Below are 13392 nucleotides of genomic sequence, written 5' to 3'. Positions count from 1 at the left end.
ATCACAACATCATAGATAAACAAGACAATTCATAAACTATTTTAATCATCATCTTGTATGTTTTCTAAATGTTTGAACACATACATAAGGTGTTTATGAGAACTGTGGATCTCTTTATACATTGCAATCTTCCAAAAAAAACCAAAAAAACTCTTTACCTACTGTTTCATAAAATAAGATCAGAGATACTCTTAAACTCAGGTTAGTGTTCCTCTAATAAATAATGGGTATTCTTACTGGAATTTTCCAAATCATTTCATTATCCATTAGAAAGTACAAATACCAAACATTATTCAAAGCAAAAATAAAGCATTTGAATTTTAATAAAGGCCTCTTATTTGAGACTAAGTGTCAAGTTGAAACTTAGTCACCACAAGATCACCATTACGGTCTTTTTACAAGACACTTGAATGGTAAAATTCCACAACAGCAGCATTACATAACAGCACACGTTATTGCACTCAGTAAACAAATCACATTCATTTTCAGCCAGTGGAACGGATAAAATTAAATGTGCATGCAACCAATAATAGACTGAGGCGACTCAAGATATGTGATTTGTGTCTCATTCATACTATACCTTTTGCAGTTGTTATGAAATCTCTTTCGCTTTCTCCATGTCTGCATGATACATCAAGCTAGGCTCTCTTTTTTGACCTGGGCTACTTGCTTCAGTGCAGCTGTCACTCACCGGCCCTTCTGATTGTTCACCCATAGACTCCAGTTCCTCAAGAATGGTTTGCACTCTACGGACACCATCACGTCGGGCCTGACGCACATCTGTACGTCCCTCTGGGTCTACCGAGTCCAGAGCTAGCAATTCTTTGGTCAAAAACTCCTCCAGCATCAGATATCTTTTGTCATTCTTTTTTCCATCAAAACACTTAACCTCTTTGGCCAGTTTGTCCACCCTTTCCACTATTTGTTGAACCTTTGCTAGTCCTGGGTGGCTAGAGCATGGCTCCACCTTCTCCTCAGGTTGAGGTTGCGGAGGCAAAGCATCTGGTTGTGGCACTGCTGTTTCTTGGGGTTCTGATGCCATGGGGACCTGAATGGGCATACTGGCAGTCTCTGGCATTGGTGGTGGCAGTTTCTCAGATTGTTGCACAGGTTGTTGTATAGGTGCTTGTTCAGGTTCCTGTATGGGCTGCTGTGCAGGTGGTGATACAGGGTGTGCTATAGGGGGCTGTACATCACACACTTTCTTAATAGGAATCTCAATAGGATGGCTGGCAGGTTGTTCAGCTGACTGATCGACTTTAGGAAGGATCTCTGTATGTGCAACATGCTGCTGGGTCTGGGAATACAAGATGTCAGAATGTTAACAATTACAATGTTAACAACTGAAACATTTAAATAGTTCAGGAATATATAAATGTTTTAGTATTTATTTCTGGCCCCAACAGGTACATCCATTAAAAGAAGTCAGACCTGGATTTTAGGTTCAAAAATACAACTTACACTGTTTTATAAAACCTCATACTGCTGTATGGCCTCTTAAAGGTGTATGCTCAGATCCAGTTTTGTTACAACAATTGTATTGTCATACATTCTGTGACTGTGGTAACATTACCTGGGGTCTTTCACTCATGACCTGTGCTCTGACTGGCTCCTGAGCTCTTATATTGTGTGGGAGTAAATTTGGGCTGGCTGAGTGATTCTGCTCAAGTTGAATGGGCACTTCCTCACGATAGGTTGGAGTTTTTTCTCGTGTTGAAAACACAGAGCCAGGACTCCATTCCTCAGGTTGACGGCAGTGAAAAGAAGGTTGGTACTCTGTTTGTGTGAAGCGCTTTGGATAGAAGGCCTGGTTGACCTGGGTTTGTGGGATGCCCCCTGTCCCCTCATGAATAACAGGAATGGGAATATAGCCTGCCCGAAGGCCTGAGCTACTGGGTCTGGAAGGTTGATGAAGGAAATTGGTATGAGGCTGTGTCCCATGAGGTGAATGGGGTCCTTGGTGAACCTGAAAGCAACAAAAATAAATGAAGATTTCAGAAAATCCCAGGGTATTATTTGGTTATTGGCTATAAAATAAACATAGGCAGGAAGTACCATTTTGCCTGAGAGAAAATGGAACAATTCTACATTAAATTTATATAAACCAAATCTAATGCAGATCTAAAATGCTACATGACTTGCAACATATTTTTATGTTTTAAGGGTTATTAAAGTTTTGTTTTTGCAATCATTTAAGCATGAAAAAAAATCCATGCTGAATGGCATTTTGTAATTAGTAGACCCATCAATATTTGGCCAATGATCCTATATTATAAAGGCTCCAAGAAATCCATCAAGCGAAACTGTTGACTTCTAAAAAAAAACCTCTTAGTAAGTGTTTGAGCTGGTGCAAGAATGGTTCCCAATGACAAATTAAAAACTTTAAAATGTTTTTTTTTCCTTTTTAATGATGATATGAATCATACCTCAACACCCTGTGAAACAGGTGAACAGGACAAGCAGTGAAGATCAGCCTCTGATGGGCACTGCACTGGAGATCTTGGCTGACAGTGTAGTGCAGAAGTTGGAGATGGAGTCCGACCATCTGCCCTCAAACTTTGCTGGTTCACTGGATACATATATGAAAATGTTGGATGCTGTTGTTGTTTGGCCTCAACATTTTCATGGGTGACAGGAATTGGGATATAGCCTTGACGTAGAGTTGGCTGTTTCATCTCCTGAATAAAAGCCATGGGTACATCTTGAGGAGATGACTCTGTAGGTGTATAGGGGCCATTTGGGGAAAGTTGGATGATCTGTAACACATATCATCAGACCCACTAAATACCTTGCGTTCACAGATGAAAACCACTAGCACACATTCACTTTAAATTCAGTGGTACTGAGATTTGGGAAACACCTTTGACATTTTATATGGCAGATAAGGCTAAAAAACATACCTATAATATACACTAAATATATATTAAGCATTTAAAAAGTAAATACTAAATTTTTAAAGTTCAAAGATGAGTATATAAGAAAAGGTTTGTTTCCAATCTTAAATAATGTAAAAGCTATCACCTTCCTTAATATTATTGGGAAATCATTGATTGTTTAATCATGAGGAACATACTCCAAACTTGTTTCTATTATTTGCATTAGTTAGTGTTTTATTTTGAGCAATTAGGATAATTGCTTAGTTCACAGTGATTCAATTTCAAATATTATTTTGGAAAAACTGTTTTTTTTTAAATTGATTTCACCAACACAAATTCCTAATACATGTAAGTGTATTTATGCAAAATGATTTTAAGCAAGTGTGTTAATGTTATGACATAGTATGTTACACTGTAACCTCTTGGCATTTTCAGTAAGTTACATGTAATTTTAATGTAATGAACATTAAACATTTATTATCTGCTGAATTTAAATTATTAGCCAAAGGCTAAAAGTCAAACATGCCTAATTTATACTTACTGCCCCTATATTCATTTAGAGTTTTTTTAAAAAACTTAACCAATAACTTAACAGTTGCTTTATATTACTAGTATGAAAAGATATACTGTACATTTACCATTACCACATGACTCACTGTGTTTGTGTATGTGTGCGTACATGTCTGTGTGTGTGTGTGTGTGTGTGTGTGCGCGCGCGCGTGCGTGTTTGTGTGTGTGTGCGCGCGCGTGCGTGTTTGCGTGTGTGCGTACATGTCTGTGTGTGTGTGTGTGTGTGTGTGTGTGTGTGTGTGTGTGTGTGTGTGTGTGTGTGTGTGTGTGTGCGTGCTCACTCAAGTGCTCAACGGGGTGCTGTCAGGTTGACACTGCAGCTTAAAATATACTTTGTGAGGGGGTGGTCTTCACTAAACAAATCCACGAGCGAAAAAAAAGGTCTCCCTTACTCATCAATGTGAATCAGAAGTATTTGTCTCAGACAATCAAACAACCCACACAACATGCATAAAAAATAACAATGTTTTGGATGTAAAAATGGTGAAGGTTGCCAGTTTAAAATTGTGGATCAACAAAGCTAATGCTCTTAGTTTATAAAGTTACATTAGTAGTCACATCTATATTTTTGATGCTTGGGGTGTAGAATAAAGTAATCTAAAATGCTCCATTCTACTGAAAGTAGAGCAGAACATGAATGACCTTATGTCCTCTACTTTTTTGACATTGACATGTGGACAAGACACACACCATGTAGCACCACCCATTTTATCTCCTGGCAGCTGTGCCTTTCCAACAGATTCTTGGTGACACTAACTTTGGACAACAGCAAGTGTTGATGTTTCTAATGAGAGATCCCAACTGGCCAGCGTTTTCCCCATTACATTTCAACATCATATTAACAGAAATGTACGGGGTGGCAGTTTCTGACATGTTGTTATTGTTTGTTTCTTTTTTATTTGACAAATGAAATTTAAACTTCTACCTTAACATTTTGCCGAGCCACTGAGCATATTCCCGAAGCACTAAGAGGGTGGATCCGTATTATATCCCATGTAAGGGAAACTTTCGGGGGAAATGATACTGAGCAGTTACAACGGTATTATGAACAAACGCAGTCTGCGTAGCTCCAGATCTTTAAATAAACATTATGGAGATGTTCAAACAGTCAGAGTCTTAGGTACATATGACTGCAGTGCGTCACACACAAACCAGTCAAGCTTAGATCATTACACAAAAATATTTCGGTGTGATAGTAACCTATCTGTAAGGATATATATGAAAAGCGCTATTTTAGGAATTTAGCCCGTATTCCATTACACGAACTGGATCGCAATTCACGTAGATGCAGTCCAACCATTTAGATGTACATTAGCACAAAATCAAATCTATTTACTCCATTTATTTAAAAGAATTTGTCGGCAATACACTTTAAATTTCTTAATTTTAGATATGTCACATAAAGTTGGCCTATAGGCTACAAGCACATAAGTGTGTAAATGATATTAGATCGGTTCCTATCACCAGACGATAGCAGATATGAGCAAAATAAAAATCAACTATTAGACACAGGAAAACACAGACATGACAGCCCAACTTCCAACGCATTTCTGCGACTATGCCACACGATCTCTCGCTTACCTTTTTAGTGTCATGCCTTGGGTCATTCCATGTTGTAATACGATTGTTGTGATCCACAAAAAACGGCCATCCTGTCTGAGGGTCAATTTTGATCTCCCATCCTGGCGGCAGAGGATCATTTGTAGCCATTGTTTCAACGGGAGCCAGTATTTTCATACTCCGATGTAGCTGCGGTCCTGTATATTGTGCCATGACAGCGCATACGGATCCTTTAAAGGATCGATCTGATGACGTACAGTAAACGGGGGTGGGTTTCTCGAAGGAGCTAGTCGGCTTCTCAGAAAGTTCTAGCTTGCGCTTAATCGCATGGCCATGTGCGCCTAACAGACCAGATTTCCCAGCCTGGGGATCATCCCGTCCCTGGTTTATCTATCTGACAAAGGTCGGTAAAATTAGGTCGACTGGGTATTCAGCAGTTAAGCGTTTCGCTCCTCATCTTGCTCACAAACAACGTCCTAAAATCTCTGAAATTACATTTTCTAAATAGTGTTGGAACCGAGAACAAACTAAATTCGTTATATTTTGTTATAAAATTTCCGATCTTTACATTTAACGAATACACTGATGAAAATAACCGGACTCACTGCAGCAGACGCAGAAGCCGGTGAGGGAATATGTACAAAGTGCGGAAACGGTTTAAAAACGTAAAACATTCCTAGAGACAAGGGGCTTGTTAACAACTTTAAACCTACTGAACAACATCGGTGAGCTGAGCGATGATCATTCCAAACATGGATGCAGTGAATATTTATGACCAATAAATTGCTACTCTGACATATTCATATGACATACTGATCTAAAGTTACTTAGGGGCAATCTGCCTCTCCTAGTCACCAGAGGCTGTGGTCAGTACATTAAAACAAATTATGAGTTATTTCATTAATATTTTTGCATGTATCCTATTAATGTTTTTCTTGGCTGTTAAATGCTTACTGACCAATAAAATAGTGTTTTAAATACATTTTTCTCAAGTGCTTAAAATGTTTGCACGGTACTGCATGTACAGTCTTGTTAATGGGCCAAAAGTGTGTGCGGTAATGAATGGGTAGAGTCAGCACCAGATCGGGCCAGTTCCAAACAACAGGATACATAAAGAGCAGCTCCCAAATCTGGACCACAGCACTGGCAGTTGGGATAGGCTTGAGGAGCCAGTTAGTGGCAGAGACCAGCTGAGTAGGAGAGTGAGAACCCTGGAGGAACAGGGGATGAGGAGCCTGGTGAAGCGACACCAAAAACCATGTAAACCATGAAATGTTTCTGTCATGGCTCCAAGATGGTGGAATGAACTCCCGCTTGCTGTCCGGACAGCAGAGTCCCTTGCAGTCTTCAAACGCAGACTGAAGACCCATCTATTTGCAGAATATTTAAAGGAAAACTGACACTTTGAAGTATCAGCATTCATCCCTGTATTCTACAGTATTCTAGTTCATTGGTATGTTTAATTCTAACCTTCTATACTGTACTTGGATATATTTATATGAGTAAATGACAAAGCACTTTTGTAAGTCACTCAGGATGAGAGTCTGCTCAATGCCCTAAATGTAAATGTAAAATGGAAATGAAACCATGATAATTTACATTACAGGAGTGCTCCACTCTACTCAAAAAAGATCTACTTCCCAGCAGGGGTTAGTTCCATTACACCTGACTGTATCCAGATGCTCCTAAAGACTTTTATCAACTGTATGTTGTAAACTATATCAGGGCTGGAACTGTGCACAGTAGTATATCATCAGATACAGGGTTGGGCAGCAGATAGGATAGCTGGTAGCTAAAAAAAAAAGGTAGTTACTGTTTTTAAAATAAAAGTTTAGTAGTGTTGTGAGATGTGTCTTAATAAACCAAAAGTGATTTTAGATCAGTATATCATGGATGTTTGACTCTAGTAATTACATTAGAAAATAATTAAAATTCAAACAAGCCATATTTTATCAAACTAAAGGTTGTAGTATCGGTATAACATGCATCTCTGTACATTACAAATGATTCAAGATCCAGATGTTATATAGATGTTTCATTTACAAAATTTAGCTGACACATTTACCCAAAGCAACTTACAGTTATGACTGAGTACAACTTGAACAACTGATGGTCTTGCTCAGAAGCCCAACTGGCACTGACAGCTTGCCAGTGGTGGTGCTTGACCCAGCAACCTTCCAACTACAAGTCAAGTACCATAACTACTGAGCTACCACTGCAATTCACAATTGCAATTTATGTGCTTAAAAAAATTATTTAAATTCAACCGAAGGTATATATTACCAAACTAAAGGTTGTAGTATGTTTATCAGATGTGTCTCTGCACACTACAAGTAATTTTAGATCTGTGTGTCATATGAACATTTCACAGCAGCAATTTATTTGATACAAAAAACATCACTACATCCATGTTTAGAATGTCTAAAGTGCTAAACATATTCATCAGTTAACATTGTGGACGTTGCTGAAGTTAGTTATTGATTTTCAGCTCATCTCTGTTTTTCAGTAGGTTTAACGTCTTTATAACTGACACCAACAAGCTGCTATCTGAATTTCTTACGTTTTTGAACTGTGTCTGCACTTTGTAGAAGGGTCCTAAAGGTCTATCGCGCCTGATGCAGCCATTCCGGCTATTTTGATCAATGTATTTGACAAACTGTAAAGATCAGAAATTTTGACAAAATATAAGGTTTGTAGTTTCTTCTCTGTTCCACCACGATATAGAAAATGTAATTTCAGATATTTCAGGACAGTGTTTGCGAGCAAGAGGGGCGAAACGCGAATATCCGCTGAATATTGAATATTCAACCTAACTTTACCGAGCTAGCGGACAAGAGAGCAGCTTTCACAATAAAAGAATAAATCGAGTAACGCAATAATATCACACACACACACGCATATATATATATATAGAGAGAGAGAGAACATTAATCTTTGAGCAGTGTATTACTATAAAAGAATAGTAGTCTATTATTATTATTATTATTATTCATTTAAAAACATAAGTAGACACGTTTTTATTGTTATGGTTAAAGGTCTCTCTGTGAAGTGGCCTTATTTCTGTATTATTTTAAGCATGCTGAATTAAAGGTGAAAAGATAAGGCAACATGAGGCTACAGAACATATGTAGCCTCAGCTTGCCTTATGTCCATCTTTAGTTCGATATGCTTGAGAATAATGCAGAAATAAGACCACTTCACAGAAACCTCTGTAGTTCAGCCAAGCATCTAAACTGCTAATTGCATGCTTCTCTCATAAATTGTTAAATGGATGGTTCTTCATAGCATACAGGGTCAAGTATTTCACTTGCAAGAAGCTAAACTTGTAACTCTAGAGTGCAAACCCTGGGTACAAATATTAGAATAGAATAGTATAATACGAAATTATTATGGCCATCAAAAATACATTTGGAATATAAATGTGCAGAAATGTGAAATACTGACATTAACACAACTTTCATGAGAAAAAAAAATACCACGAATGAAAGCCCATTGTTTATAGCGGCCTATTCGTCTAATCCTTTTGAAAGTAGGGACTTGTAATGCTTCTTAGCAATTTTGTTGTGTTTGATTCAAGTAGGCCTACCCTTAAATAAGAGGGCATATTCTAGCAGCCCCTCAGCAATTGATATTATTACACATACACTTACTCGGTAGCTTGTTTAATGTGCAGTTTTGTATTATAGTTTATACAGTAAATGTACTATTTGCTGCCCATGAGATTGGCGAATCTGCAAAATGTACGCTGTTAGTCTTTTTTAAATTAACATCAAAAGTGACCTGAAACAATCATCGAGTTAATATTGACAATAAAATAGGCAAACTGAAACAAACTGAAACAACAACAGAGTTACCCATGCTGTTTAAACTACGCCTCTAATTTGTATATGCTTTGCTTGAACGCACAAGGCTCAGTGTCCAACCCAGTGAGGTGGTGCGCATGCGCATTGATTGGATTCCTATCTGGCCGGGTTTCGCCATTTTCTACACAATAAAGAAAGTATCTAACTAGCTAAACCACTCTGCTGTTCTTTTTATTTTAAACACAACAGCACGGGGATAATTTATAAGTTAAACGAAAACCTCGTACGATATCCCAGAATGGAAGACGAGAGCCACCCAAAAACACTGTAAGTACTTTTCAGCACAATACCAGTCCATGCGTTTGGACTGGTGTGTTCAAATGCCACATTTGTTAGCATTGCAGTGGCTATCCAACTAATGTTAGGTGGCTGTCGAACGCAGCTTTTTGATTGCAAAAAGAGACGATTTACGTGCGACAATGAGCTTAAATTTCCAGCAGATCCACACTTCTATTGCAGAGTTGTCAAGAAGTTCTGTTGTTTGGTCACGCTGAACTGCTAATCTACATTGCCTTACTAGCTACTGATCGCGGGTAGCGCTTAGCTAGCTAGCTATCTTGCAACTGAGGTTAACTAGCTAACCTAGCTTTTTGCCCAATATTTAATGTAAAGCGAAATTTTGATAAATAATACATGCAAATAAAATTTTATCTTGACGGAATCACCAATACGATGTAACCCATGATTCGCAAATGTCTATCTGTTTATACAATAATTGTCAGGTTAGCTCACTGGTTGCTAGCGGGCTAACGCTACATAGCTAGTTGGACAGCTAGCTTCTTGTCTAGCTATTGTTTGACATCTAGCTAGCTAACCAGCCACTATTTTTCCGAGGCCTTTTCGGCGGCTGGGATACTGTGGTCTCCTTCAGACTAATGGCAAGTTCCCTTTCTGTGTCTCACCGTAGGTTGTCAAGATTATTTTAAAAATGCTTGACGCGGTGTTCTGTTTTCTATTTAATACAAACAGCTAGCTAGCTACGTCTATTTGCAAGGCGACTGTGCGTACTACGGCATTCCTAAGAGAAAACAAACGTGACTCTCATGGCTTTACTTGGCTGCCTAGCTGTTTTAGGCTGTCAGTGGACATTGAGGGTTGATTTCTTGTCCTAGGTTAACTCTTAGGTCAGCTTGTTTTCTTGCTGAGGTAATTGGCGTTAGCTAGTATAGGGCTGTACATAAGTCTGGCAAAAGAACGACAGCTTTTTACTTTTATGGAAGTCTTACTAAACGCACACTTCAGTTTTTTTTTTATTAAGCATTGGACGGGATAAACGCGAATTGGGTTATGCAATTGTCTTTTTCCACCGAGAAGCTACTCTGGAAATAACATCCACTGAATGCCCGCTTCATTATATCGTGTGAAGGACGCTCTTGTAATTAGAATGCAGGATGGCTGATCTGAGGTTTAAGGAAATGTGGATTTGTTTGCCTTTCAGTTACGTGGGAAACCTGTCTAGGGATGTTACAGAGAACTTGATCCTTCAGTTGTTCACCCAGATCGGTCCCTGTAAAAGTTGTAAAATGATTACAGAGGTAAGCGTTAAATATGGACTTTTAAATGTGCATAGAAAGTGTATTTCAGTAGGTATTCATTTTACATGCACTGATTGTCAGAGGAACCTACACTGGTACAATGATAAGCAAGCCAAGTTGATTTTTTTAGATGTCTACTATTACTAGCAATACTAGTAACTAGTGTTAGTTTACATAAAGCCAGTTAAATCAAGCTAAAAAAAAATACTGCACTTAAAAACAAATAATTATCAATTAAAATGTAAGTGCAGACTAAGTAATTGGTAGTGCAGTTTTCTTTACCTACACTGAGAATAAATAGGTCTACACAATGAACTGGGTTCCAATTAAATTGGCAGTTTTTTTGTTTTTAAAAGCAAGATTGATTTCACAATATGCTGTCCTGTTTTTTTTTTCTCTGAAATCTGATAACGGCAAGACAATGAATAACTCTGTATTTTCTGTTTTGCAGCATACAAGCAATGACCCATATTGCTTTGTGGAGTTCTTTGAGCACAGGGATGCTGCAGCTGCTCTAGCAGCAATGAATGGAAGGAAGATTCTAGGAAAGGTACTTTAGCTCACTTGTTGATCTATGTTTGTAATTATTTTATTTTAAAGAAACCCTTAGCCATAATTGCTTGTTTATTTGGCCACAGGAAGTTAAAGTAAATTGGGCAACAACTCCAAGTAGTCAGAAGAAAGACACGTCCAGTAAGTCCCTTTTTTTGTTTTACCTCTTTTTCTTCTTAAGTAATAGATTTGCACAGAATTCTTATTGTTTTTGTTTTTTGTTTTTTTTACCTTAGATCATTTCCATGTTTTTGTGGGAGATCTGAGTCCTGAGATCACCACTGATGATATCAGAGCTGCATTTGCACCCTTTGGAAAAATTTCGTAAGTGTTAAGTGGTTCTGCCCTATGTTTTGTTCTTTTCTGGAATAATATGCAACTAGAGAGGTTTGTATGGAAGGTTGTCTTTCATATATTCTTAATCTGGAGGCTTCTTGATATAGGTTTTTCCTAATTAAAAAATTGCAAAGGTAGAGTTAGAGAGAAACTTGAATGAGTGCCTAATTGTGAAATGGTTAGCGTAGACTTCTAAAATGAAAACAGAATTAAATAATGTATGATAAAAGCCCAAAGACTTGGTACTAAACACTTTGTATTTGTTATACCTGCCATATAAACGTTCTAGTAGGACTAAGTAAATCTCTCAACATTTCATGAAAAAGACGAGTGCATCCACACACATTCGTCACACCAAAATACTGTGAAGGTTTTAGGGCTTTTAGGGAAATATTGTTAGGCATGTCCTTATGCGAGTATCTGCACAACTAAATATTCCTGATAAATTGAAGACATGGTAAGTAGAATGTTAATCACTTTCTAAACAGTAAATTATTTGGTGTTGTTGAAAAAAAAAATCACTGTAAATCTGAAAATATTTCAGATATTTCTTTAGCTGTGAGTGTCAGTTAATAGCACTCTGGTTATTTTACAGAAATGCTCATAGGATTGGACAGGAGCTTGAAGGCTAACAGCAAGGAACTGTGCACACTGGAAACTCAGATGTAGATTTTTTTTCTATTTACTCTTTGCTTTTCTTATTTATATACTGCAATATTTTCGTATTAACGCTGAAGTAGTGTAGTTTTTAAGTGCTCCAATATTTCTTAAACTTGTAAAAATGTTGTTTCATTATGGTTTGCCTAGTTTTGTTGATAGTTTGATTCTCTAAAAATTCTGAAAATGTCAATTTTTCGAAATTTGCAGCTTCCCAAACTCCATATTGGTGGTAAAGAATTGACCAGGAAAAATAAAGAAATCTGTTAACAGGCCATGTATGCCGTTTAATTCCTTTTTTTCTCTTTTGATATTTCTATATACCTCTACTGGTAGGATTAGAGACAACAGCAGAAATTAGGAATGCATGGTAAAGAAATTGCTTTGTTTTTATTTTGATTTGGTATTTGTTTATTGTAATTATTTATTTTAATTTTACTGATATGAAAGTGTAATACCTAGTGTTTAACACCAGGATCATTGCAGTGGAAAGCAGGACTGAGCAGGAGATTTTTTGTTTGTTTGTTTGTTTTTTGTCAGAACAAAAGAAACAGTGGTGTAGGTTGCATGAACTTGTATTTTTTGATAGTGTGCTAGTCTGAAGATGCAAAGAATTGGTAGTGTAAATTCTTTTTGGATTATTTAGATACTATAAGATTGTTTCACAGTACAGTGTGTGTGTGCGCGTGTGTGTGGTTCCTTTCTTTTCTTTGTCATGGTGGCAGGTGGGAAGTGGACTGACTTGTCTGGTATATCCTGTTCTTTCAGGGATGCTCGCGTGGTGAAGGATATGACAACTGGGAAATCAAAGGGGTATGGATTTGTGTCCTTCTATAACAAACTGGTAAGGCTCCAGCTCAGGAACACAAAGTGAAGGTTATTTCTATTTCTGTTTACTATTTATAATGACAATTTCAAGTCCATGTAGATCCAATGATCCCTTAATCATTTGCAGTATTGTAGTGATTTTGTAATTATTTAAATATTTCCATGATTTTGGATGTTAGATTTTAGTTTTAGTCTGCATATTTTTTTTTAAGTTCTTTTTTTTGGTCTTTTAAATATTTAATGACATAGTCAGAGTCTTTAGCATGTAAAGGGAGCTATGAAGGAGAGCTCTGAAAGGCTAGCAGTATATCTTATTAGTTTTGTTTTGTTTCTGTATGTTAATTCAAATAATATGATCGTGTGTTTTTAATTGCCAGGATGCAGAGAATGCCATAGTTCACATGGGAGGGCAGTGGTTGGGTGGAAGACAGATCCGGACCAACTGGGCAACTCGCAAACCCCCTGCTCCTAAGAGTGTTCAGGACAGTAAGTAAATCATATATCTTGTATTTCTTAGTAGTGGGTAGGTCAAAATTCCTCTTGAGAGCCATGTAGTACTGTGGTGTTCTATACAGGTAATGATACACCACAGTACTGTGGTGTACTATACAGGTA

General features: G+C 37.5%; 2 protein-coding genes across 3 annotated transcripts in view; one reads left to right on the top strand and one right to left on the bottom strand.

Annotated features, from left to right (window-relative positions):
• Positions 1 to 107: 107 nt before the first annotated feature.
• On the bottom strand, positions 108 to 5484 carry bag3 (BCL2 associated athanogene 3). The gene is made up of 4 exons (XM_027022597.2): positions 5028 to 5484; positions 2427 to 2756; positions 1574 to 1966; positions 108 to 1297 (listed from the first exon to the last, which is right to left on the bottom strand). The coding sequence occupies exons 1-4, from the start codon at positions 5217 to 5219 to the stop codon at positions 593 to 595; spliced, it is 1620 nt and encodes a 539-aa protein (XP_026878398.2). The 5' UTR covers positions 5220 to 5484; the 3' UTR covers positions 108 to 592.
• A 3479-nt stretch (positions 5485 to 8963) lies between these two features.
• Positions 8964 to 13392, top strand: part of tial1 (TIA1 cytotoxic granule-associated RNA binding protein-like 1) — an 8672-nt gene continuing 4243 nt past the window's right edge. Inside the window, exons 1-7 of one of the 2 annotated variants that reach the window (XM_027022603.2) lie at positions 8964 to 9136; positions 10308 to 10404; positions 10856 to 10954; positions 11043 to 11097; positions 11193 to 11280; positions 12718 to 12793; positions 13155 to 13263. In XM_027022603.2, coding sequence (XP_026878404.1) covers positions 9108 to 9136; positions 10308 to 10404; positions 10856 to 10954; positions 11043 to 11097; positions 11193 to 11280; positions 12718 to 12793; positions 13155 to 13263 — 553 coding nt within the window. In that variant the 5' untranslated portion in view covers positions 8964 to 9107. The other variant, XM_027022604.2, reaches the window with a different exon arrangement.

Source organism: Electrophorus electricus, chromosome 11, assembly GCF_013358815.1.
Source record: "Electrophorus electricus isolate fEleEle1 chromosome 11, fEleEle1.pri, whole genome shotgun sequence".
NCBI classification, from domain to species: domain Eukaryota; kingdom Metazoa; phylum Chordata; class Actinopteri; order Gymnotiformes; family Gymnotidae; genus Electrophorus; species Electrophorus electricus.
Note: the sequence above shows the minus strand (reverse complement) of the source record. Positions and strands in the feature narration are given on the sequence as shown.

Coding starts and splice junctions, on each gene's coding strand:
- bag3 (XM_027022597.2), bottom strand. CDS start 5,219: ATGGCACAATATACAGGACCGCAGCTACATCGGAGTATGAAAATACTG. Junction 2,757..5,027: donor CAAGGCATGACACTAAAAAG/GTAAGCGAGAGA, acceptor TATGTGTTACAG/ATCATCCAACTTTCCCCAAA. Junction 1,298..1,573: donor TCATGAGTGAAAGACCCCAG/GTAATGTTACCA, acceptor TTGTATTCCCAG/ACCCAGCAGCATGTTGCACA.